The sequence below is a fragment of the Mesocricetus auratus genome, unplaced genomic scaffold, assembly GCF_017639785.1.
Source record: "Mesocricetus auratus isolate SY011 unplaced genomic scaffold, BCM_Maur_2.0 Super-Scaffold_100011, whole genome shotgun sequence".
NCBI lineage: Eukaryota > Metazoa > Chordata > Mammalia > Rodentia > Cricetidae > Mesocricetus > Mesocricetus auratus.
Genome location: NW_024429195.1, coordinates 36,035,994 through 36,063,710, shown reverse-complemented (window position 1 = coordinate 36,063,710; position 27,717 = coordinate 36,035,994). Strand labels below are relative to the sequence as shown.

At 40.5% G+C, this 27,717-nt stretch overlaps 1 protein-coding gene across 2 annotated transcripts in view; it reads left to right on the top strand.

The window, feature by feature from the left end:
* Spata16 (spermatogenesis associated 16) overlaps nucleotides 1-27,717 on the top strand; it is a 285,586-nt gene that overhangs the window by 24,897 nt on the left and 232,972 nt on the right. For both annotated transcript variants that reach the window (XM_040754606.1, XM_040754605.1), the window contains exon 2: nucleotides 6,962-7,594. In XM_040754606.1, coding sequence (XP_040610540.1) covers nucleotides 6,980-7,594 — 615 coding nt within the window. In that variant the 5' untranslated portion in view covers nucleotides 6,962-6,979. The remainder of the gene's footprint in view (nucleotides 1-6,961; nucleotides 7,595-27,717) is intronic.

Sequence of the window (27,717 nt, the reverse complement as noted above, 5' to 3'; positions counted from 1 at the left end):
TGTCACCTACAAATTTGACATTTGACACCCATGATGGTCAACAAATAGTTTTCCCTTAAAGTATTTTTATTGAAGAGAAGATTAATGTGTAGCCTTGGGAACACTGACTAATGCCATGTTAATCAACCCAACTACTAAAAACAGTGAAGAGGTTGATAGTTTAAATCTAGTTCTTGCATGACTCATTTGAACAACCAAGAAGAAAATGTACCTCACCCAGGATGAGATTAAAACAAAGCAAAACAAAATCCATCAAAACTGCTCATAATCAACTTTTTCTGAAAAGTTTTTGCTTTACTGTCATAAAAAGATCCAGTTCTAGTTGGGCCTGATGCCACCCCATCCGAGATACGAACCTACATGGTCTCCAAAGTGGCCATACAAGTTTGCCCTCCCACCAGCAATGGAGGAATGTTCCCCTTACTCCAAATCCTCTCCAGCATAAATTGTCATCAATGTTTTTGGTCTTAACCATTCTAATAGGTATAAGATCGATATCTCAGAGCTATTTTGATTTGCACTTCCCTGATGATTAAGGATGTTGAGCAATTCTTTAAGTGTCTTTTGACCATTTGAGTTTCTTCTGTTGAGAAATCTCTATTTAGATATGTACACCTTTTTAAATTGGATTATTTTGTATTTTGGTGTCTAGTTTCTTGAGTTCTGTATACATTTTGGAGATCAATCATCTGTCAGAAGTGGGGTTGGTGAAGATGTTTTCCCATTTTGTAAGCTGCCATTTTGTCTTATTGACCATATCCTTTGTCTTACAGAAGCTTCTCAGTTTCAGGAGGTCCCATTTATTGACTGATGTTCTCAGAGTCTGTGCTACTGGTGTTATATTTAGGAAGTAGTCTCCTGTGTCCATGCATTCAAGGGTACTTCCCACTTTCTCTTCCTACCAGTTTCAGTGTAATTGTATTTATGTTGAGTTCTTCATTGTCAAGATAGGGAAACTGGTGCTCCATAAAGAGGGGAATAGAATGGTAGAAGCAATCTGATCAGGAAAATGAGGCTCTAATTAGGGAGAGTGGGAGATAAATGCTGAAGAAGGGAAATTACAGTAAGGAATCATGCTACCAACTACCTAAAAATACCTAGAGTGTATAAGTCAGGGTATAAATATGCATACATAGTTTAAATGAGATTTCTCATTTTGGGTGATGGTGCTTCCTCCAGGAGCTGAAAGCTACATAACAAAACTACAATATCAGGTATGACAAGACCTCTTTTGAGTTATTGGTCAGGGTTGTACAAGAGATTTCTAAAACATTATAGGCTATTGCTATTGCCTTTGATTGTCCCACACCCCTGCAGAGATGGAAGAAAAATCTCTATTGCTGAAGATATCATGTCTTCAGAAATGGGGCTCAGAGACTCCAGAGCAGTAATTGACCTGAATGCCTCCTTCCTGAGAGTTAACTTTCATGGTATTAGGAGACACTATGCAAACTTCCAAAAGAGGGAAGCAACCAACACTCTATCCAACTATGATGCCTATAAACCACAACAAACAACATGGTGTGATAACTGTAAGGTTGCAGTAGTACCATGCACACCTTGGAGGTAACTAACAGCTCTCTAATTAGACTTAAGATTCAACAAGAAGAAAACCATGCTTGGTACAGGAAATCTAACCCTGTGCCCAGGGCTAATGAAGTCATGGTTCTTAGAGAAGACCTTACAACCATCACTTTACTAAACCATCATAATGCCGAATTAAGTATTTGTTCACCTTACTCCTCATGAAAAACACTTCTCTGCCAAGATGGAGACAAATAAACAAAACCGCAATAAATCAGAATGAAGAATTGAAGAGCCCAGTTCCAATCATACATCTACTATGCAACTCTGGCATCTAAGGCCCAAAGATCACTGAGGAAGAAAAGAGGGGAAGATTGTAAGAGCCAGAAGATCAGGAGTTTTGAGTGGGACTGTGTCTCCTAACAACGTCACCTACACACATAAAGTCTCACCAATACGGCTGCTTGCACAAGTTGAACAAGGAAACAGTAGTAGGTATGCCAAAATGAATGGAGGAAAGACAAGATGGATTCATTCCTACAAAGAGGAACTAAGGAATACTGAGAGTGGAGAAACAGTCTTTCCCACAGAAGACCACACCCACTGATTATCCAATACCAAATGTTCAGCCTTGAAAACATACATATGAGTAAGATCATGCACACTGGATAGACTATATTTATGTATTTAGGGATATATATTTATATGCACATAGGTATGTAACAATAATTAGTGAAAAAGAGTCAGTGGATTTGGAAGAGAACAAGGAGTATATGGAGGCTTTGGAAGGAGGAAAGGGAAGGGGAAAATTACATAATATATTTCCAAAAAATAAGAAATAACTAAAATAACAAGCACAAGGAAGGCTGAGAATGTCACTATGGTAGAATTCTTGCCTTGAATAACCTTGGTTCACTCCTAAGGTTTTAAAAAATTTCCATGTGGAAAACTATTTCTCTTGCACTCAATATTCCATGATTGCCAGTAGTTCCTTTTATAGATTAAGACCTCCTGGCTTTCCAAATTTACCCATCCAATTAGTATGTCTGTTGTTGTTCTCACCAAGCTCATATTTGAACAATCATGTTGGTAAAACATTATGGGTGTGGCTTCTGGCATTACCATGGCAAACACTGTTCCTCTGGCACTTACAATCTTTCCACCTTCTCTTCTGCAATGATCCAAGAGATCATAATTTTAAAGGAGAGCAAGGAGAGATAAATGGGAGAGGAATTGGAGGAAGGAAGGGAAGGGGAAATGAAGTAAGTATGTCATAATCTCAAAATATAAAAGAATCTTTTTTAGGTTCCAACTTTATTTTCTCCAAGTGCATGTAACTTTGTCTTTGTTTTACAGCATATGTTTTGACCTACATTTTTTGAACAGCTTTATGCAGAACACTGAGCTAATGTCTGAGTAAATGGAGAATGATTCTACTTTTAGACAGCTTATTGGAAGAAGTCAGTCATGCATATATAATTGATCTGTTTGGAGAAGACAGAGATGGGCAGTTCCTGTCTAGGAATTGCTATACAGGTTAGGACAGGTAAATGAGGTGGGAACATGATGGGAAAATTCCAGCAGCCATACTGAAAATGAGCATGTTTTGGAATTAGCAGAATGCTCATCTCAAGTTCAATGAGTGGGAAATAAGGGCAGTATGTGAGGCTAGACAAGAAAAGACCTTGAGAACCACATCCCTTCCCCACAGTTTTGTAACTACTAGAAATACTGTGAGCAGTTCCATAGCTCTTCTGTAGAGGAACATGGCTTTTATAAGGAACATCTTCTACTTCTGAAATTAAAGACACTTGACCAAATGCCACCACTGTGAAACAGAGGTTGGTTTGGGCCCTGCCCTTTCAGACTGTCAAGTTAAGGACACATGCTTACATTCAGGGTTGTATTCTGTGTTGAGGAAGGGGGCTTACATTTCTTATTTCTTGGACAAGTTTGGAATAACTGACCTTTCAGATGCCTGGATGTTAAAGGTTTGTTCATCTGTTCAATACTTCTGAATGCTCTGTGAGTACCCTGTCTATGTTCTCCCCCTCTATTACTACTGTTTCTACAAATCTGTTGAGGCATCTAAAATGATGATTTTTATAGAAAGGCTTAAGGGTTGCTATAGAAGCACTCTAGAGGCCCTGGCATTAAAAACAATAAAACATTTTGTCTTGCACTGAGAGAAAGACACAACTTCACGAATGGGTGGGAAGAGGCTGGGGAAGGAGAAATTTGAAGACAATAGAAAACGGAGAAACCATCCTTCAGGAGGAGCAGTTGCAAAGATGGTTATGAATTTCCATGATGAAGATGTGAGGACAAAACTCATAAGACAGGTAGTGCTGCTATAGATACTAAAGTTGTTATATCAACCAACTACATATAAGCTGATATGTTTTAGCCTCTGGAGCTTGATGTAAATAGCTAAGACACCTGAGAGAAATCCTTGGAACAATCACCTACTAACATTTATTGTTCATATTTATAAATAGTCTATTGTGAAAATGAATTTTACCAGAAGCTATTTTGAGCATCAGGAAAATTTCAAAAGCTGTACCTGTACTACTAAAAGAACTTCAATGACATAGATGTTAGTCTAGGAATCCACCCACTACAGATCCCAACTAAAGTGCTAAAACTATTTTCACTCAACCCAAATCCTTCATGGTACAATAACAGAGTGATGGCCAGCAGTGTCTTCATCTCTGCCTTAGGTAGAATACTCCAAGACAGTGCACTGATCAAGGTGGCATGGTGGGGCTGAATCTATGACTCACTGATGTGCACCTCCTCCTTAGGAAGGAGTAGAACTTAACTTGGCAAAGATTATATACTTTCAGAAATGTAACCTGTCAATAAAACTCCGTCAGGTAATCATGACTCTAGTACTTAACTTTTGATAATTAAATACCTAAGGTAATTATTATTGCTATTAGATATTTCCCTCTCTCTGTGTATATATATATGTGTGTGTGTGTGTGTGTGTGTGTGTGTGTGTGTGTGTGTATGCAATTGAACATAGAAAGCTGTCTTCCTCTGTCACTCTCCACCTTTTTTTTAAAGACAGTCACTCACTGAACCTGAACTTCAAAGTTTTGGCTATGACAATTGACCAGAAAACTCCTTATACCCTCCCAGCTCTGCCCCCAAACAGTGGGGTTACGGGCACACATAGTCATGCCTGGATTTTATGCGCATGCTGGGGACTTGAACTCATATCCTCTTGCTTTAACAGCAATCTCTCTTAGCCATAGGCCTTTCTTATGAGGGAATAAAACTGTCATGGTACCTTCTCCAATATTTTCATGTGTAATTTAAGCCTTTTCTGTAAGGAAGAATTTTAGCCTCCAATGTTAAAGCACAGTTTTTATATCTTGCACGTTTTTCCTTAAGTTGAGTTGGGTCTCAGTTTATCTTCTTTCAAAGGTCCTCTGTAGCCCAACTGCTGTCTGTCAAATAGACAAATGGAAGAAATCAATATTAGCAAAATAATGAGCTTGAAGAAGCTTCTCAAGCATTTTTCTTTAGTAGGGGAGCCATCCTCAATAGGTTAGAAGAAACACAAATGTTAGGTTTTTATGTCATTGTGTCTTATGATCATATTCAGCTGTGCTCTGAAAATTTTCTTGTCTCATTGTGTCTGAGGTAAGCATACTCATAGATTTACTAAAAAGTGACATGGCATGGAGGAAGACTAAAAGCAAGGCATTAGTAAGTACCCAGTGACTAGTTCTGCTGAAAGCAGCACTGTGTCCATGGAGAAGCACCAGCAGCTCCCAACCACCAGCCTTTAGATTTTTGCAAAAAAGAAAGAAAAGAAAAACGAAGCAAAATTGTGTTCAGTACAGACTATGATTAAGTCAGAGAATCTTATGAGATAGGAACCAATTATATTCATTAATTATTATATTTTAGCGTGTTTTCTCTTTTGCAACAAATCTAGCAGCAGAGTTAGTCTGAAAACTCCTCTGTATCACGGGATGTTGGATGTGTTGAGCATTAGTGCCCTGGGAAAATGTTTCCTCTTGTAAACCACATTAACATCATTACCACAGAAACAGCAGTGCTGTTGATTCTAGACAGCTACGTGGTTCTGAGTCATTGGAAGTTCAAGGTCACATTCTTCTAGTCTGAAAGGCTGTGAGTATTTTGTTATTAATAGAGTGAACACATAAAGAAAACACTGTAAACACTATGTTCACATTCGTGGAAGTTTTACAGAAGTGAATTTGGTTTCTGATCCCAAGACCATCATGTAGGTTAGCAGTGGACTTGGAAATGAATTCTAGACCACCTGCTTTTCTGAGAAAATTAATACAGAAATGGATTTTTTATAATTTCATTTAAATTAAAAACCATCTTATTTTACATACCAATCCCAGTTCACTTTCCCTCCTGCCCCCCCATTTCCTCATCATCTCCCCATCCCACCCCCCATGCACTCCTCAGGGACGGTTAGACCTCTCATTCAGGATCATTAAAGTCTGTCACATCGTTTAGGGCAGGACCTAGGCCCTCCCCTGTGTATCTAGGCTGAGAGAGTATCCCTCCATAGGGAATGGACTCCCAAAGCCCATTCGTGCACTAGAAATAAATACTGGTTCCACTGCCAGAGGCCCCATAGACAGTCAGAATCCCCCCCAACTGACACCCACATTCAGGGGATCTTGTTCATTCATATTCGGGTTCCCAAGCTGTCAGTCAGAAGTTTGTGAGCTCCCCCTTGTTCAGATCAGCCATTTCTGTGGGTTTTCCCAACATGGTCTTGGCCCCATTGCTCATCACTCCTCCCTCTCAATAACTGGATTCCAGGAATTCAGCTCAGGGCTTGGCTGTTATCTCTGCTTCTGCTTCCATCAGCTACCGGATGAAGGCTCTATGATGGTATTTAAGGTAGACATCAATCTCATTATAAGGGAAGGGCATTTAAGGTAGCCTCTCCTCTCCACTATTGCTTAGATTTTTAGTTGGGGTTATCCTTGTGGATCCCTGGAGATTTTCCTAGTGCCAGGTTTCTCGATAAGCCCATCATGGCTCCCTCTATGAAGGTATCTCTTTCCTTACTGTCCTTCTTTGTTCAGAAATTAATTTTTTAAAACTTTTTTGCCTTCTATAGCTATTTATAAGACTTTCCTATTCAATGACTTTGGACTTCTCATAAAAAGGTTCATTCAATACTGTTCAGCTGTAAATTATTTTTCAGACAACATGTAGATATGTTGTTGGTGAGTTCTTACCTTACTGAGTTTTGTGATTGAAATATCCATGAGGCTGGGAGGACAATCAGTGGATGATATGAATGCAGACACATTCTAAGTCATAAGTCTCTGTGATGAATAAAACAGTATTTGAAATGCAGCTGACTATAAGCTAAACCAGTGGTGTTTCAAAATCATTGTTTTAATGGCTTTCCTCTTTCTCTCCCCTGCAGGAGTCTGGGGGTGGACCAATGGATTTCAGCAAGAGTAGGAATTTAGAGACTACAGTAAAGAGAGTCTGTCGTGATCTGTTTATCCCAAAGATAAATACAAGCAAGAAAATGTCCACCTTAACAAACTCAGCCAACAGCCTGGAATTGCCACCCGACATTAAGAAGAGCTGTGGAGAAAAGCAAACAGAAATCACAGCTGAGAGAGTAAAACTCACAAAAAGCATTAAAGAAAAACAAAGCAATGAGTTAGAGAAAGTAGCCCTTAAACGGAAGGCTGAAGGGGAAGAAAAGCTGCCTGGAAGGAAAGAGGCTAAGATAATGGAACTTGACAATCAGCTAGTCGCCACTGTACCCCTGCCTCACATCCCCTTAAAGAACATAATGGATGTGGAAATGAAGCTGGTCTATGTTGATGAAGAGGATGTGAGCTATGAATTTGCCCAGCCCTACATGTGGGCTGGGCTTCAGGCAACAGGCCATAATGCTACCATGATGCCACCTACAAGTGCACGGGATCTCACCACCCTGCCACAGATTGACAAATGGCTTCAGGTAGCTTTAAAAGATGCCAGCTCTTGCTATAGACAGAAGAAATATGCTGTGGCAGCAGGACAATTCAGAACAGCACTTGAGGTATGAGATTAAAGACAGTATAGATGAACAGAGAACTATGAAATGAAAAGTTAGCAATTACACTGAGTGGTCCTCATTACAATGTAATGAACAGTGGTCATGGGTTAAAAATATTTAATATCAGAATTAACAGTTCCAAAGTTATATAAAGCAAGTGACTGTAGATTACTATGCCTATTGGTATTTAACATGATTTTCTGCTTACAAACCCAGAGCAAATGACAGCATATGTACAAATGTGGGTGGTTTTGTAATTTGGGCATGTACCTACAAAACCTATGGAGACTCACTATGGTTGTAGTGTGTTAAATATATTCTTTCTAAATGCAGGTATTCCACGATTCCATGGATCAACGAATTGCCCCATTTTATGTAGTCTCTGCAATCAAACCCTTAGTTTTTAGCACAGGCCGATACTTTACATGCAATACTTAAGTACAAATGACACAGTTTTCCTTAACATGAGCTTTACTTAAAATATCCTTCCCATTCCTACAACCTTATGACTAATTATTATGCCATCTGCAAGCAGGTGAAGGTTTTCTCCTTCATGGAATTAAGAAGTTGCTAGTAGGCTGAAATAAACCTAAGAATCACTGTTAAACACAGAGTAAGTCATGAGAAAAAGTATGTGGTCTGATGACTCGCTAAGCATTTGCAAAACGTAAATGCCATATCTGAAAACCCCAGAGGCCTGGCACAATTGGTGTCTGTCTTTGTATTCCATTAATCACAAAACACATCTCGGTGAATTCTAGACATGCCTGCTGAGCATGAATACTTCACAAGATTGGGGAAAGAAACAGTGATTCCTTTTGGCTTTCCATCTTGAAGGGGATCAGTACAGTAAGGAGATATAACTAGCATGAAGGAAAATCCGATCCTCCATGAGGGCCAGGGGGAGGCCTGGAGTTAAAAGTAAGGTGTTGAGGCAAAGACTTAGAGAGTAGGATAAGGAAATAATGAATGATGTCATCTCTAAATATGTAAAAGGGAATTGAACATACACGTATCCCCAAACAGACATGAAATGATGCAGGAACACTTGGACAATTCATCTGTTCTCATAAAGGGTCAGCCACATCCTAACTGGACATGTGATGTACCATGTAAAGCTGGGAGATGTTATTCTACATACTGTTTTTGTAATTGGCAAGTGTTGGGAAACCTGGGCTACTCACTAGCCTCTGAAAGAATCCCACCTCTACTCTGAGCTGCTCCAGACCCCAGTACTCTGGCCAAGGACAGCACACTCAAAGAAGACTCCATATAGATCATTGCACATATCTGCAAGGACCATTGCATTGCTTGCTGCTGTTTGCTCCAATGGGCAAATTCTTTATGGTAGAGAGCAGAATGAAAATATCATTTTTCAATGAAAAAAGATATATAAATAGGAAATTTTGGCATAAAACTTCAAGACTATGTAAGAGAGCAGGAAATGTTGTGGGATTACCATCTGTTTAGCCAGTGACTTTTGGGGCAGCAAGCTCTAGGGCATGGTCTATGTCTGCTACTTGACAACATATAAGCTGAGAGGGTCTCTTGGTTTTTTGCTCCTGCACTCTCTTGGGTGGTTGGAGTGGAGCAGGTGGCTTGCTGTTGGTGCTCTTTACGCCTAGGCAGAACAACTGGACAAAGGCAACTGGATCAGAGGTGGCGTCTAACCTGTTCTGTATCAGTGAGTGTTTAACCCTATTTTATACCCAAGTCAATTCTTAAGAATCTCTACCAGACTCTCCTGGATTCAAGCTACAAGGAGATATCAATATTAACTGGAAAAAATATCTAGTTTTTCATAAAACCCAGTGTACACAGTGCTAAAAATCAGTGTCGAGATTTAATGACCTAAAGGTGTGTTTGTGCTGAAAACTGCACATCTCTCCCCCTTTCTCTCTGTCTCCCTCCTCCCTCTTCTCTCACTCTTCATTCTCTTTCCCCCCTCAACTCTTCCTTCTTTCCTTTCCCCTTTCTCTCTCCCCTGGATTTTAGGAAAGCTTCGGATGCTGACACTAATTACTGGTAATTAACAAAGGTAATTATTTTGAGACCAAAACTTTAGCTTAGACATCTGGCCTAGCTTTTGTTTAATTACCTTGGGAGCTAACTTTGAAATCTTCTCTAGAATGTCTCTTAATAAACCAAAGCTACTGGGAATAGAACAGCTTCTTCTCTTCCTTAACCCTTCTTCTCTTAGTCTTAAACTTCTAAATGTAATTCTTCCTTGCAGTTCTCAAGTGATGTCATGTAGCTCACCCTTTTCCTCATTGCTTGGTGTGACTTTTAAGCAGGACAGAGACAAGGTGAAATGACAACCATGACACCAGAAGGAAGGCTATATCAGCAAATATTTGAGTGCATATAAACTTGGGTAATATTTGACTATAAATTACAAAGAGGTCTGAAATGAGTGTCTGGTGGAAGTTGGAGATGTATTAGTCTCATAGAAGTGCCTGTAACCAAGAAGGAGTATAATATGATAGCCAAAAAACCAGAGTATATTAAAATTCTCTTAAGAGGTAGCTTAGCCCTTATTAACCAAAATAGCTGTTTTTGCTATGTATTCTAGATAACTAAAAGGGGGAAAAACATATATAGACACATGGTAGAAGCTCTTTCCACAATGGCATCACCATTGCTTTTCTATTGATTAGAATTTCATCAAGTAACCATATAAACTACAGGGGAAGCTGGGAAAACAGTATTCCAGATAGTCCTCACCATGAGGGGTCCTAGGATATAGGAAGCAAGATAAATAAAGGGCCTCTCTCCCCATGAGCACTTGCTGTTGAAAACATTGGGAAGTGTATAGTAGACTTACTAAATAAACAGAACAAAATCAATTATGGGAGTATACAGAGGTGAGATAGTTTGCAGCTAAAGACATAACCAACAAGCAGAAAATCAACCAAGCCTTTTGAGGTGGTTTGAAACATAATATATTTAAATGCTGGTCATTGGGGAATGTTGCTACTTGACAGGGATTAGGAGGTGTGGCCTTGATGGAGGAAGTGCCTTATTGCAGGTGAACTTTGGGGTTTCAAATGCTCAAGCCAGACCCAGTGGCACTAATCTGTTCTATCTTAATGCCATCACTGACCTTACTGTTAAAGAATTACTCACATCCCAGGGCTTGTTCTGTGTGTTGGTGCTGTGTTTTTATATTCTAAGATATTTGCACTCATTCTTCCATTTTGTTCCCCCAAAAAGCCATGACATAGGGTGTTATGTTGCTGTCACTGTCACTGCTCATGAGAAAGTCAAGGGACAACAGGTTAAGTGACCTGCTCACGGGTCTCCTGCTAAAACATTGTGGAGTCTGGAGCTGAACAGAGCCTGTGTTCAGAACACGCCAGCTTAGCCACTGTCTAAGGATTGCAGAGTTGAAAACTACATTTAAACAAATCCCAGATGGCCCTTGAGGTCACTGGGTCTCAAGAGCACTGTTTGCATGTGCCTGTCTGGATCATTTACTGGGTGATAGCATAGGTGTTGAATGTCCTCCACAGGCCCATGTGTTGGATGCTTGGACCCAAGGTGAGGCTACGGAAAGTAAGGTAGCAAGAGGAGTAGCAAGAGAGGGATGTTGACCACTGAAGATGTGCTTGAAGGAACTTACGGAAGCCCAGGCTCTTCCTTCCTCCTTACTCTCCATATCTTAGTGTAAATGATTTTGTTCGGCAATTCTTTCTGCCGTGACTTGCTTGTGCTGCTTTACCCCAAGTCCAAAATGACCCAACCAATCATAAACTGGAACTTTAAAACTGGGGAACACAATAGCTTTTCTATCTTTCTAGTGTGAATATCTAAAGAGTTGTGTTATAGTGGCAGGAAGGTAACGCATTTGCCTGTGATTGGTACTCTATAATTTGTCCTCTAACCACCTTTATGCCTAGCAATGGACCTGTAGGAAAGACTTTCCATTTGAGCAGTAGTTTCAGTATCAGGGGTACAGAAATTGGGGATTTCGCACATCTGTAAAAAAAAATTAAATTTTTGAGGAGGTGTCTTTGTTGGGGTTTCTACTGCTGTGCTAAAACACCATGACCAAAAGCAACTAGGGAGGAAAAGGTTTGTCTCAGCTTACAACTCTCAAGTCACAGTCCATCACCGAGAGAAGTTAAGACAGCAACTCAAGCAGGAACCTGGAGGCAAAAACAGGAGCAAGACCCATGAAGTAGTGCCGCTTCCTGCTTGCTCCCCATGGCTTGTTCAGCCTGTTTTCTTTTATATGCAAGACCACCTTGACAAGGGCAACCTGGCCTGGGCCCTTTCACATCAATTAACAGTCAAGAAAATGCACTACAGACTTGTGTCACGTGGTAATCAAGATTCACTAGACTCAGTGCAAGTTAAATGAAGTTTATTCAGAGAGATTACACTTACACAAGAGGCAGGTGCCTGCCACAGGTTCCAACTCCAAGGATCCTCCCAGCTGTTCCCTGTGATGCGACCAGCAGCCAGAGGGAGCTCTGTAGTCTGCCACCCCAGATCTAGTTGTGTCCTCCATCATGTCCTCACCTGCGTGGTTGGTCCTACAGGTATGGGAGGGGGGAGTATCTCACTACAGACTTGCCTACAGGCAGTCTTGTGGAGGCATTTTTCTCAGCTGAGGTTCTTCTTCTCAGATAACTCTAACTTGTGTCAAGTTGACAAAAGCAAACAGCCAGGACAGTGGTGGAGGCGGGAGTTGGTAGGCATTGCATATCTATTGTGCAGGAATATTACAAACCTTCCCATTGTTATGGAGCTCCTTAACACCAGAAAGAAAGAAAGAAAGAAAGAAAGAAAGAAAGAAAGAAAGAAAGAAAGAAAGAAAGAAAGAAAGAAAGAAAGAGGGAGGGAGGGAGGGAGGGAAGAAGGAAGGAAGGAAGGAAGGAAGAAAGGAAGGAAGGAAGGAAGGAAGGAAGGAAGGAGAGTAGAAACAAAATGGAAAGGATGGGAAGGTCATTCTCTGAAAAAGAAGGACATTTTGAAAGTAGATTATATTGCAATTTTATAGAATTCTCACTAAGTTGTCTGTTTCTCATTTCTCCTTGGATTAGTAAAGCATGGGTCTGAGAACCATCTTTTGGGAATCATTGTTCTAGAACACATTTCCCTTATGGTAAACGTTAGGTCTCCAAGACGATGGAGCCTGTACCAGGCCTTCTGATAAGATTACTTCCAGTGTAATGGAATTTGGTAGGAGGCAGGTCCATTTTGAAGCCCATTCAAGGGGGTTTATTTAATGAAGTAGCAAAAATATCTCATTATAGGGCAGCCTCACCTATAATTGCTCTACTGAGAATAATTCTGCAGCAAGTCTCTAGGGCCTCACAATGTGGCTATCCCAGAAAGCTTCATTTAAATGAATTCTAACACAGTATTGCTTTGTGCAATAGAATCAGGTTCTGAGTACCTGGGCTGTTGTATTACTCAGCTGTGGGTTTCTTCCTGATTTCAGTACATAGTTCTTTTTTATTGTATATAATTAGCAATAAACAAATGAGATACATTACTATATTCTCATACATAGATCATTATACTTTATTCTTATAGCCATCCATTGTCTTCCCCATCCTTCCTCTCTTCTTGCTGGACTGTTTATCCCACTATTAATCCCTCCTTTACTTTCATTCTTTCATATATATATTCCATTTACCTTTTCTTATAGAGCCTCCATTTAGACCTCTTTCTTCCCTTTCACAGTACCCTTTCTATTTTCATGTCCTACACACACACCCACACACACACACACACGCACATACACACACACCCACATGCATGCATTTAAATCTTAATTCTACATGTAAGAGAAAATGTGGCATTTGTCTTTCTGAGTCTGGCTTATTTCACCCCAATTCCATGAATTTTCCTGAAAATGCCATAATTGCACATTTCTTAAGAGCTAAATAAAGTCACAGATACAAATAGATACAGATAGATAGATAGATAGATAGATGATAGATAGATAGATAGATAGATAGATAGATAGATAGATAGAATTCTTTATCCTATAGATATACATATCTAGGCTGGTTCCTAATTTTGGCAGTGGTGACTATGGTACCAAGAAGTATCAATGTGCAAGTACCTGTGGAGTATGATGACTCAAGCCCTTCAAGAGAAACAAAGTTAGATCATAAAGTCTTTCCATTTGGGGCTTTCTGAAAAACCTTTGCACAAATTTCCATAGTCACTGGACTAGTATGCATCCATACCAGGACTCTTCTTTCTCAACTTCCTCACAAGAATAAGAGCAAAATGTTTGCTATGTGTTCATCTGAGTAGTAGCATGTAGAATCTATAAAAATATTCAAAAAATAAATAACTAAGAAAAATATTCAATCAATAAATGAGTAAATAACAAATTAACATTTCCCAAAGGAAGAAATTCTAATGGCCAATAAATATTTTAAATATGTTCCTTGATGATTAACCTTTAGGGGTATACAAAGTCAAAGTGGCTTGGGATCCTATCTGGCCCCAGTCTGAAAGTCTTCTGTCACAAAAACCAGGCCAAGAAAATGTTGGGCAACTTGCAAGGTAGTGCATGGCCCTCAACTCTTTTCCAGTTCAAGACATTTGCAATAAAATACTTCATCACAGTAACTCTTTACATTAGCTATTCACAGCCACTTTTAGAGGCAACAAAACTGATGTTTTCAAAACCTAAGCAAGTTTCTTAAGGTGCCATGCCCAGTCTGTGGCAGAGCTCTTCATGCCCCAAATTCTTTGCTCTTTCCACTAGAAGCTATATAAATGTTTCACAGGGATATTGTTTAAAATGCAGGTCTGCATTTCTATTGCCATGCACAAGATTTAAGTCCAAATGGATCAAAGACTGCAACATAAATCCAGCCACACTGGATTTAGAAGAGAAAGTGGGAGGTACTCTTGAACGAATTGCTACAGGATATCACTTCTTGAACTTCACTAGCACACACACTGAGATCAACAATTGATAAATGGGACCTCCTGAAACTGAGAAGCTTCTATAAGGAAAGGGACATAGTCAACAAGACAAAACAGAGGGCCACAGAATGGGAAAAGATCTTCACCAACCCCACATCTGACATAAGGCAGATTTCCAAAATATACAAAGAACTCAAGAAGGTAGTCACCAAAACACCAAACAATTCAATTAAAAAGTGGGGTTCAGAACTAAATAGAGACTTCTCAATAGAGGAATCTAAAATGGCTGAAAGATACTTAAGGATGTGTTCAACGTCATGAGCCATCAAGGAAATGCAAATCAAAACAGCTCTGAGATACCATCTCACTCCTGTCAGAATGGCTAAAATCAAAACACCAATGACATTCTGTGTTGGAGAGGATGTGGAGAAAGAGGAACATTCCTCCAGTACTTATTGGAGTGCAAACTTGTGCGGCCACCTTGGAAATCAGTATGGAGGTTTCTCAGGAAAATGGAAATCAGTCTACCTCATGATCCAGCAATTCCATTCTTGGTCATGTAACCAAAGGATGCACATTCATACAAGGATGTCTGTTCCACTATGTTCATAGCAGCATTGTTTGCAATAGCCAGCACCTGGAAGCAACCTAGATGCCTCTCAACTGAAGAATGGATAGAGAAAATGTGGTACATTTACACAATTGGGGTATTACTCAGCAGAAAAAAAACAATGAAATCTTGAAATTTGCAGGCAAATGGGTAGAACTAGAATAAACCATCCTGAGTGAGGTAACCCAATCACAGAAAGACAAGCATGGTATGTACTCACTAGTATATGGATATTAGACACAGAGCAAAGGACTACCAGCCTACAGTTCATACCACCAGAGAAACTAGGAAACAAAGAGGACCCTAAGAGAAAAATACATGGTTCCCAGAAGAAGGGGAAAGGGACAAGAACTCCTGAGTAAATTGTGAGCACAGGGTGAGAGGGGAGGGAGGGAGGAAAAAGAGAAGGAGAGAAGAGGAGGAGGGAGAAGAACAAGAGGGATCTGGAAGACTGAGATGGGTGAGGGATTGAGGAAAGCAAGAAAAGAGATGCTTTAATAGAGGGAACCAATGTAGGTTTAAAGAGAAATCTGGCACTAGGGAAATGTTCAGAGATCCAAAAAGATGACACAACCAAGAATCTAGGCAGTAGTGGACAGACCACCTTTGATGTCCTTCCCGTGTAATGAGATTAATGACTACCTTAATTGCCATCATAGAGCCTTCATCCAGTAGCTGATGGAAGCAGAAGCATATACCCACAGCTAAGCACCGAGCCGAATTCCTGGAATCCAGTTGTAGAGATGGAGGAGGGATGAGCAAAAGAGTCAAGACCTTGCTGGAGAAACCTATAGAACCAGCTGACCTGACCCAGTGAGAGCACATGGACCTCAGTTGTAAAGCTGAGGAACCAGCATTGAACTGAACCAAACCCTCTGAATGTGGGTGCCAGTTAGTAGGCCTGGGCAGTCTACGAGACCTTTAACAGTGGGCCCAGTATTTATCTCTAGTGCACAAATGGACTTCAGAATCCCATTCTCTATGGAGGGATACTATTTCAACCCAGAAACAGGGAGGAGGGCCTAGGCCCTCCTCCAAATGATGTGACAGACTTTGACAGGTTCTGGGGATTGTGGGGGTTGGCAGAGAGCATGGAAGGATGGGATGGAGGGGGGATTGATATGTAAAATGATTGCTTCTAAATGAAAAGAAAAAATGCAGCTCTAACATGCTAAATGACACACCAGATACCTCACTTCAAAATAAGGTCCCAAATATTGTTGATGCTGCTGATCCAGGAGCCACACTGAGGAGGAAGGACTATGCCCAACCAAGAGTTGGTTGTTTAGTAACTGCTATCACCCCTTGAGCATGTCATCAGGAAAGTGCTTTGTGCACTGATCTTTACAGTTCTCGGCAGCTACAAAAGTTCAGGCCTGTAAAGAGCATGGTGCTGGATTTGAAGTCAGATTCTGTCTGATGCTGTCCTGTGTGATGATGCTGATCGACTTTCTTTACTCCTTATTATGCAGTAACGTAGAAATTACAGTAACTTGTGCCCAAATTGCTATCACACAGGATGCCAGGAACTGTTTAATGAAAACCATGGTGGAATCTACAAGTTATAATGGAACTCAAGTTCTTGAGCCTCACATGGTGCATTTAAAACAAAAACTTTTAAGCCTCAGCATTCCAGTGGGTTTGCCCAACCGCTTGTTATTAACATTGCTAATCATAGTCCTTTTCTTGGCTGATTAACATTTAAAATGTGTGGTCTTAAAGCACCTGCCTAGTATGCAGACAATTTTGAGTTTGGTCTTGAGAATCAGGAAACAAAAACTCTAATCTGCTTTTAATTATATTTAAAATTGGCCCAAACAATAACCCAAATAATACATTGTTCTCTACTGTATTCCTATGCTGCAAAGAGTGATCTGCATCAAAGACTGTGATAAATGATTAGCTGTTTGTTACAAAAATATCAGCCTTCTCTTAAATGCACAAATCAAGAAGCCAGAAATAGTTCATTTTCTCTCAGTTGCCAGGTATAAACTGTTGAACTTTGTATGTTTAAGATTAGACATTTCAGTTTTTGATTGTTGCTGGCTTTGTTCATTCATAACCAGTAAGTATTTTGTGATTAAAGACCCTAGAAAAAATGTTAGCAAATTTTCATAGCAAAAAAATATGTAACATGTGCTTCTCTTGGCCTCAAAAATAAAATAATAAAACTGGATAATTTTCTTTTCATTCTACTTATTTTCTGTTCATTAAGATTGATCTCTAGCAATATTATACATCCATATAATACACATGGATTACCTCATCCCTACTGCATCCTGTCTCCTCCCTCCTCATCTATCTTCCCTCTTCCCTACAAATTTCTGTCTCACTTTCGTGTCTGTCTTGCTTTGTTACCCTTGGAGGTTAGCCCCTCACATCAGTGTGAGCATGGGTCTGCAGCTGTCTGTTAGAGGTCAGTGGGATCAGAAGTGGGGACTCAACTAAAGGCAAGGAACACCCCATCCCAGAACCTATCAATTGCCAATAATACTAGTTCATCAGTAAGGGATAGGGTGCTGTTACCTCCATGCACGAGTGATGGCTGACAAACCCACTCTTTTGCAAGACAAGTGTATGCAACCAGAGCTACTTCAAGTCCACAATTGTAGTGAAAGGATTGCTTTTCATAGCCCTGCTTCTCATCTTCTAGCATGTATTTTCTCCTGACTCCCTCTTTCAAAATACTCTCTGAGCTTTAACGGCAGTGTTTGTTGTTTAGGGCTGATCCATCGACTGTCACTAATTTTCAGCATCTTGGACAACAATCTGCATTCCTTTATGTTCAGTGCAAAAAGAGATCTCTGTGATTAAGGCTGAGGGTAGTTTTTGTCTATGGGTATAAGCATATTTAGAAGACAATTTGATGCTATATCAATTTAGTTAAACAACAAAATAAGTCATCCCATTAGGCTTATAACCTCCCCAGGCATGATCTGTTGAAGAGACTTACAGTGCTAGGCATGGATTTTCTCCTGTGGGAACAGGTTGCAAATGCAGTCAGAAGGTGGTTGGTTGCCCCCATGAAAGGCATACCACTACTGCAGGGGTAAGGCACATCTTGTCTGATAGGTTATTCTTGTAGCTCTTAAAGTTCACAGGAAAAGAAGGTTTTTTTCTTAAATAATTAAGCACTAAGCAAAATAGGTCTCTAGAAAAATAAAGATTTACAAATGTAAGAAAAAGGGGGCATATTAACACCACTTATCTTTCCCATTACAACTGCCCTGAATAATCAGAGTTCAGATAAAGGAATAGGGACCCACTACTCAGTGCCAAGATGGATTTGTATTTCTGAGTTATACATTTTCCTGGAGTTCTGTTGTTGTTCAAGGTGTTATTGTTTTCTTTTAAAGGCGCTTCCCCTCTAACATGTCACCATTAGATGGATGTGCAGAAAAACTGTATACATATAGCCCTATAATTTAGTTACTTCTGGTCATTGTCATCCCACCCAATAGACCGAAAAGATTAAAACATTTAAGGTATGTAGAGGAGAGTTAATCCTTGCTTAAACCAAAAATCATCTGAGAGACTGAGTTTTATTATCCAGGATGGGAAGTGTGTCAGATCCTTGATTTGACACAATGCAAGCTTTGCTCCCAAAGAAACCCGGTTCTCTCACCCCTTCCCCTCTGACTGTCCTGACTTGTAGCAAGCCTCCCTGTATTGTCCACACAGAAGCATCTATGGACATAGCAGGTAAGGGGGCGAATTTTCCTATTAGTATTTGGTGCCCACAGTATGGGAGACAAGGCCAAGTGTTGCCCTATGAATAGACACCAGTTATCTCAAGAGAACTACGCTTTCATATTATTACAATGGTGGTAGGGTATGAAAGACATGAGGGGAAAATTTCCAATAAATGAATCTGTGCTATAATTTTTGTCACTTTACAAATGAGAGAAGAGCCATAGCCCATAAGAAAAGGCCACCAACCTTGTAGTTCTTAATGTAACTACAATGCCCTGGAGGTCTACTAAATGTATATGGGTACTGTAAGGAAATCTGATACAAATGTAGAGGACTCTACTGTATTGATTGAACAGGTAAGGGAGGAAAAGCCACTATCCTAAATGACCATTAATTTATTCTCCTTAAAAATCACAATAGGTATAACCTATGTCAATCTTTTAAAAAGAATATATATTCTAAGACTATTTTTTTTAAAAAAACACTCAGAGCCAGGAATGGTGGTGCATACCTGCCATTCCAGTTCTTTAGCAAGCTGAGTTTCAAAAGTTTGAGGCCAAACTGAGCTATCTGATTGAACCATGTATTAAAATAAAGCCAAGAATCAATCCATATGATATGTCAGTCGTTTTTATATAATCATTACACATGGCATACATGTACAGAAATGCCACAGTGAGTCACTCCTGGGCAGCTTGGGGATTCTTCTATGCAATTCCTGTGTGTAAAAGAACCTCAAATTAATTCAAAAATTAATTTGCTTAATGACTCCTCTCCAATTTTAAATATCTAGAAATGGGTTGATGCTAAACTCTGACAAGTGCCTGGTTAGTATTTCTGTCTGAAATACTAAAATCACCTCGTGCCTGAGCACCTCACAAGAATGCTTGATTGATCTGTGGGAAGCTGAGCAAGGTCTTTCTGATGAACAGGGTCATTTCCATAGCTCACAAGGGCTATTTTTGTTTGATTCAAGTGACAATAAATGTTAATGTAATTTTAAAATATAGTTAACTTTGTGATTATTACAAATCAAATCCCTGTCAGCTCGGCTACAGAATCCTTACACAACCCTAAATTGTAATCAAACTGATGATCCTCTCTGGATTCACTTGCACTGAAACTGAGGATTTTCATGCAAATATGGGCTAGTGTTATCAAATACCATGACCACCATCCGATTTCATTTTCCAAATTTAGTGCAGGGTCACCAAAGCTACACAAAATGAAAGACAGTAATACCCACTGTCTTCTCCTGTGTCCCATTTCAGCCTTCCTTCCCAATTCAGCTTGGGATCTGGGTAGACTCTTGCCAGTATTGAGGAGAGGAAATCTGCATACCTTTGTCTCAGATATGTAACATGGAGTGAGTTTGTAGGTTGCTCTTCTGATTTGCTATGTAGAGGAAAGTTAGTGGAAAATTTCTATTTCAATATTTAGTTATTTTAGCTCCCCTGTTGCCTCATATGACATTCACTAAGACAAGGGACACTTTTATTTCCACCTAGGAGGTGATTATGTCCATAGCAGAGAGTAAGATTTAGTTAGGCAGGGGGTGATATAAAAGGAATTGGATTTCATTGCAGGATCTCTGTGTGGTTTCCTATTGTATGCACTGTTATGGAAACCTAGAACACTGGATTCCTATATACTTGAATGTCACCACCAAACATTGCTTCAAGAAATAAATAAATACTGGAGAATTTGTTTTAGTCAGTGGTGATGATGGTGTTGACAATGATGGAATTATACCATAAAGTCAACCACAAATCATTTTTATAAAAATTGTATTACTTGAGTAAGATTCCATTGTGAGCCTGGCATGTGCATCATTCTTGCCCCCTAACTACTTCTGTGTCCTTCCTTCCAAATTCATGATTGCTTCAATTATTATTGTTGCATGTATACACACATATGTACATATACATAAATGCATTGCATATTATGTGTAATATATAGGGCTAAAGTGGGGCATAGGAGAGAAGACAGGGAGTTTCTGTGTTTCATTTTGTGTACTATTGGTGGCCCTGCACTAAATTTGGAAAATAAATTTGGATGGTGGTGATGGTATCTGGCAACACCAGCCAGTGTTTGCATGAGAATCATCAGTTTTAGTGCAAGCGAACCTTGAAAGGATCATCAGTCTAATTACAGTTTAGGGTTTGTGAGGATTCTGTAGATGATTTGATAGGGGTTTAACTTGTAATGATCACAGAGCTAACTCTATTTTAAAGTTACATATGTATGAATACCTATGCATACATGTATCCATGATTTACTGCGTCTATTTCACTTTGCTCATATGTACATGAGTTCAGCTAATTACTTGGTATTGGAAAACCTCTATGGGTTCTTCCTAGAAAAGACTGACTCTCCCTCTCTCAGCAAGGATTTACCACCAGTGGCTCTAGATATAGTAGTCGGACCATCCAGAATTTTCCCTGCCCACGTGGGCATGTCAACTGGTGTCATTATGTTAGTCAAGTTGAGAGCTCATGGATGTAGCTCTCTGTCACGTACAGAAGATACTGTCTTACAGCCTTCATTCTGGGCTTTGGGCCCTTACACTTTTCCACACCCATGTCCATGATTGCCCCTGACCTTAGGTGCAGAGGTGGCGTTTGCAGATGTGTCTGCTGGGTTGGGTACAACCCAATCACAGTTTGTCTAGATTTTGACACATTATGGATCCCTGTAATAATCTCTGTCTATTACAACAATAAGCTTCTTAGATGACGGATAAGAGCTACTCTCATCTGTGCATAAAAGGATAAGCAGTTAAGACTACAGTCAGAAATAGCATTAGTTTGGAAAATAGCACTAGTAGCTTCTCCTCTCAGGTCTCACTTCTCTCGCCATAGGTAGTTGGCTATGCTTACAGGATCAGTCATGATTCCATTCTTACTAGGAAAACTTTAAGTCTAATTAAACAGCTGTTGGTTACCCCAAGATAAAAGTGCTACTATTTCACTATCATGAATATCTTGCCAGACCAGTCATTATTGTGGTTCATAAACTATACACATAGATAGGAGTACCAACCCACCTCTTCCTTGGCAGCTTGCATGGCATCATCCAATACTATAAGAGCCAGTTCTCAGAAAGGAACTTTCCATGTCAGCTCCATTTCTATTCCTCCAAGTCCTGTCATGTCTGAAGTATATGGTGTTTTCAGCAATAGGACATGACCTTCAAGTTCTCAGAGTCAATCAAGGGCAATGGCAATAATCCATATTGTACAAGGGAGTCTCTTAAGACTTCTCTGACTAACAACCTGAAAGAAGATTTCCTATGCCTCTTACCAGGCTTTCCATTAAACTTAACCAAATTATGAAGAAGTCATTTTCTCACTGCTTTCTTCCATCTTGTTGGATTACATATCAGTAAGAGGACATTATACAAGGGAGATTTGGATCTCTAGGCATTCAGAGTCAATCTCTAGACATGAATATTATCATGACAATACATTAGAAACCTATCATGTGTAGGCTATGGAGATGGCTCAGCGAATGAAGCACTTGCTGTGCAACCATGCAGACCTTTGTTTAAATCCCGTGACTCACAGGAAAATCATTGGAAGCCCTTGATCCAGCTAGCCTGGTGTCTTAGTTAGGGTTTCTATTGCTGTGAAGAAACATCATGGCGATGGTTCACTTTTATGAAGGAAAACATTTCATTGGGGCTGGCTTATAGTTTCAGAGGTTTAGTCCATCATTGTCATGGCAGGAATCAAGGCTGCATTCAGGCAGGCATGGTGCTGGAGAAGAAGCTAGAAGTTCTACAACTTGACCCGAAGGCAGCAGGAGCAACTGTGTGCCACACTAGGCATAGCTTGAGGGTAGGAAACCTCAAAGGCTACCCCATAATGACACACTTCCTCCAACAAAGCCACACCTCCTAACAGTGGCTCTTCCTAGGGAGCCCATTTTCTTCCAAACCATCACACCTGGCATTCGCAGAGGCAAACAAGCAAGGACTATCACAAACCAGATGGGAGATGAGGACTGACACCAGAGGTTGTCCTCTGCCTTCCACACATGCCCCATGGCACATGGCTGGCAGCACTAACAGACAGGAACAAGAACAGATCCATTGTTGAGTGTTTGTAAAGAGCAAAGGTTTAGAGTGGCGAAGTTTAAGAAAGTCTGTGGTTTGTGAGAGCAAACTATGCAGCAGGCACTGTGTGCCAAGTCTCCTGTCTTCATAATAATCCAGTAAGCTAGGATCTATCATCTTTATTAGAGAAAAGTAGGCTTAAAAAGATGATGTACTCATAGAAATGACTAGACCCCAAAAGATAAATAGCTGAGTTAGCTGAGTTAAAAGGAGGGTGTGGAGAAAGAAGGGAAGAGTGAGAGAAATACTTTTTGTACATGGAAACCTAAGGAAGAAGCATAAAGCAGAATGCCTGGTGGCTATAGGAAGGCAAGTAGTAGGAATAAGGCATAACAGATAGAGTTGGATTCTGGAGCATTTCAGAAACCAAGAAGACATTGAATTGGGGTTGGAGGCAGCACATAAGCACCTGATACAATATGCTGGGCTAAAGGTGAGAATTTTATTTTCATGATCCAAGTCTCGATTTGGAAAAAAACAGCAAGAATAATGAAGAGAGGATGGAATCAGAAAAAGAAATCAATAATTTAAAATAAGAAGAGATTGGTGTCACCAGGATAACAGAGAATGAATGAGGAAAGAGCATACTAGAAACACTGGCTAGTTGCCAGGAACCATGCAGTTTTTGTCAAGGAGTTGGACGTTGTCCATTAGGAAATGAGGAATCTCCTGAAAGGACTAATGTGGAGGAGGGTTGAGTACAATTTTTATTATACACTCCAGTATAAAGAAAATGCATTATTCTGGTTACAGGGAAAGATCAATTCAGACACCCTCTACACTATTGCTAGGAGTCTTAACTGGTGTCATCCTTGTGGGTTACTGGGAATTTACCTGGCACCAGTTTTCTCTCTATCCCCATAATGGCTCCCTCTATCAGGATATCTCCTTCATTACTCTTCCCCTCTATCCCACCCCCAACTACCCTAATTATCATCATAGAGCCTTCATCCTATACCTGATGGAAGCAGATGCAGATATCCACAGACAATCACTGATTCAAGCTCTGGAGAGAGGGTGGAGGGATCATATGAGTAGGGGGTGGAGGTGGTTATGATCATGATGGGAAAACCTACATAAACAGCTGACCTAAGCTGGTGGAATTTCATGGACTCTGGACAGACAGCTAGAGAGACAGCAACTAAACTAGACCCTCTGCATCTGGGTGACAGTTGCATACCTTGGTCTTTTTGGGACCCCTAGCAATGGAACCAGGACCTGTCCCTGATGCATGAACTGGCTCTTTGGAACCTAATACCTATGGTGGGATTCTTTGTTCAGCCTTGATGCAGGGGTAGGAGAGTTGTCCTGCCTCAGCTTGATATGCCATGTTTTGTTGATTCCCAAGGGGAATCTTACCCCATCTGAAAGGAAGCAGAGGAAGAGTGGGGTGGGGTGGGGCACATAGCAGGAAGGTTGGGGGAGGGAATGGGAAGAGAGAGGAGAGGAAACCTGTGATTAGTATGTAAAATACATTTTAAAAAGAAAATGCATTATTCAATTCTGAGTTCTGACCCATGATTAAGATGTGAAATCAACTTAGTGGTCTGTGACCAATATTGTGTTTAATTGAAACTGTGAATCTGGATGTATGGGAGCACATAGAATTAAATGAAGTAGAATAAACTAGAGGAGAGGAAGAGAGAAGAGGGGGAGGAGGGAGGAAAGGAGAATAAAACAGAGAAGAGAGTAAAAATTAGAGTTTATTGGGCATTTGGAGGTAAATTTTACTTTGAAAGGTTTATTCTTTGTATTCAGGTGCATGTCTCTCTATTAAAAAAATAGATGGACACAGGAAAGTGAATAAAAAGGAAAGAGAAAACAATGATGAGAAAGAAAGAAATACTGGTTTGTGTGTGTGTGTGTGTGTGTGTGTGTGTGTGTGTGTGTGTTGGGAAGGATCATAGTTTGTGAATGGAAAGTGTGAATCTTGATCAAAATGGTGTGAAAGCCATGGCGTTTGGAGGCAGATTTGAGAGGAAATGGATTAGAAGTTGTTACAAGACTCTGGGTCTTGATTATACAGATGAGCAATATTAGCAAAGAAGGTGGAGGAGAAGGAGAAAACAAAGGTGGGAGAGGAAGAAAAGAAGAAAGAAGGGAAGGCAAGAAGGGATGGAGGGAGGTAAGAAGGAGACAGGAAGGGAGGGATTGACGGAGGGAGAGAGGGAAATCTACAGACACAGCAGCAGTCAAGAAGCACAGGAGCCTTCTGTTAGGAGCAGAGTTTAGGGTTAAGGTTAGGGTTAGGAGCAGACTCCAGCTAAACTGAAAGAGCTTGTGAAGCCCTGAAGATGCCCAGCTGCAGAAGGAGTGTAGGGTGTTACTGGGAAGGTAGTGACTCCTGTCACTGGAGAAGGGAGCACATCCGCCATTGTGCGCAGCACAATAGAATCCAGCAAAAAGCACAGAGAGTGTCTGGTGCCACCCAGAACACCAAAAACAACAGCAAAAACAAAAATCAACAAACAACAGAATCCTGAAGGATGGAAATAGTTTTTTTTAAAGGATGGCTTCCAGATTAAGAAACTAGAAGATGACTTTGGGAGTCCACACCACATAGAGGGATACTCTCGCCTAGACACACTGGGGAGGGTCTAGGCACTGCTTCAAGTGACATGGCAGACTTTGAAGATTCCCCCATGGAAAGCCTCACCCTTCCAGAAATGGGATGGGATGGGGGTAAGTGGGGGGACAGAGGAGGAGGGGAGGGAGAGGGAACTGGGATTGGCATGTAAAACAAGATGGTTTCTAGTTTAAATAAAAAAGAGAGGGGGAAAAAAAGAAACTAGAACATTAAATTCAATAATAATGGGGAACTACAAGTGGTCATTCATCAAAGACTAGGAAAACAGCTAGTTACCAAACTCCTAGAAGTGGAATTAAAACTAAGAATAGCTTATTTGTCTGATGAGATCTTTACACTAACCAACTAAGAAGCCTTCTTCCTCAAAAATAGGTCTCACCATACTCTTCTAAAAAGCCTGGATATGAAGGTTTTTTTTTCCTGAAATATTAGACTAGCCATGGATTCAGAAGAAAGAGTAAAAATGAGCAAGCCAACTTTTATCTTGTCACTTCCCATATTGGCTGTATGTTTGAGCACTAGTTCCAGGACTGGGAATATGACACAATTCCAATGACCTCCATTAAAAGAAGAAACCAAGGAAACAAAAGCTGGTTTTCTTGCTTGTAGTCAATGGCAAACTATGCTTGTAGGCACAGCTTATCTGAACAAAGCTAACTTCCATTGAAGGGATTGAAAAGAAAGTGGCCATAGCATGGATTCAGCAAGTTGACCAAGAAGGAAATGAGAGTAGCAACCGAAGCCTGTGTAGGATGTAGAAATGATCTATCTTCATCTTGTTTTTAAAATGTTTAGGAATGTTGAACACTGAACATGATTTAGCAAATAAGAAAATAATCAAATGTGTGAAATACCCAATGAGAAATGAAAGAGTAACGCACAGTTAACTACATGAGAGCCTTCTTTCACTGAATAATAAGCAAATGGTGGAAAGTGTGTGTGTGTGTGTGTGAGAGAGAGAGAGAGAGAGAAAGAAAGAGAGAGAGAGAGAGAGAGAGAGAGAGAGAGAGAGAGAGAGAGAGAGAGAGAGAGAGAGAGAGAGAGAAATCCTCATGTAATTTCCAGGGCTAGAATCCAGGTCTTTGTGCATTCAGTCCAATACACTACAAACTGAGCTATTTCCCTAGACCCCAAATGAGACATTTTTATTGAGTTTAGGGCAGATGAGAAATTTGAGACTTGAAGTCATAGAATGAACTGTAACGAGCATTCCTGCCCAGTTTGGCATTTGCCTCAGAGCCCCCAAATAAACACATGAAAGAACCTAAGAGATATGCATGGTACCCAAGAGAAGAGGAATAAGGCAAGATCCTCTGAACAGATGGGGAACATGGCGAGGGGTGGGGGCGAGTGGGAGCTGGGAAGAAGACAGGGGGAAAAGAGGAAGAGAGAATAGGTCATGGGGGAACAGGAAGGTTGAGTGGGGGGGGTAGAATAAGGGGAAGAGGGAATCATAGGTTAGAAGACAGATCAGGCACCAGTGCAACTTCTAGTGATCTAAAGGGATGACACCAATTGGCAAGCTAAGCAATAGTGGAGAGACCACCTCAAATGCCCATTCCTGATAATGAACTTGATGTCTATAACCATCCTGGAGCCTTCATCCAGTGACTGATGGAAGCAGAGGCAAACACCTACAGTTAAACACTGAACTGAACCCAAGGAACCCAGTGACAGAGAGAGAGGAGCGATGAGCAAATTGGCAAAGAATGGGCTGGCAAAACCAACAGAGACAGCTGATCTGAACAATGGGGAGAGCTCTTGGACCCCAGACTGACAGCTGGGAGGCCAGCATGGGACTGATCCAGACCCCCCAAATGTGAGAGTCAGTGAGGAGGCCTGGGCAACCTATGGGGCCCTGGGTAGTGGATCAGTGTTTATCCCTGGAATACAAACAGACATTGTGTGTCCATAACACAAAGAGGGATGCTCTCTCAGCCTGGACTCTTAGGGGAGTGCCTGAACCCTACCCTGAGTGAAATGACAGACTCTAAATATACCCTATGTGGAAGAAATTGGCAATAGGGTAGGAGGCTGGGGGAGGATCGTGGGGGGTGCAGGAGGAGGGGAGGGAGAGGGAACTGGGATTGACATATAAAACAAGCTATTTAAAATTAAAATAATAAAAAAGAATTATATTATGAAACTGTTGGCCTTTGACTAAGGTTTCTTATTTTTTATCATTAGCCCATTTCTATAAATCTAAGTATCTCCACCTCA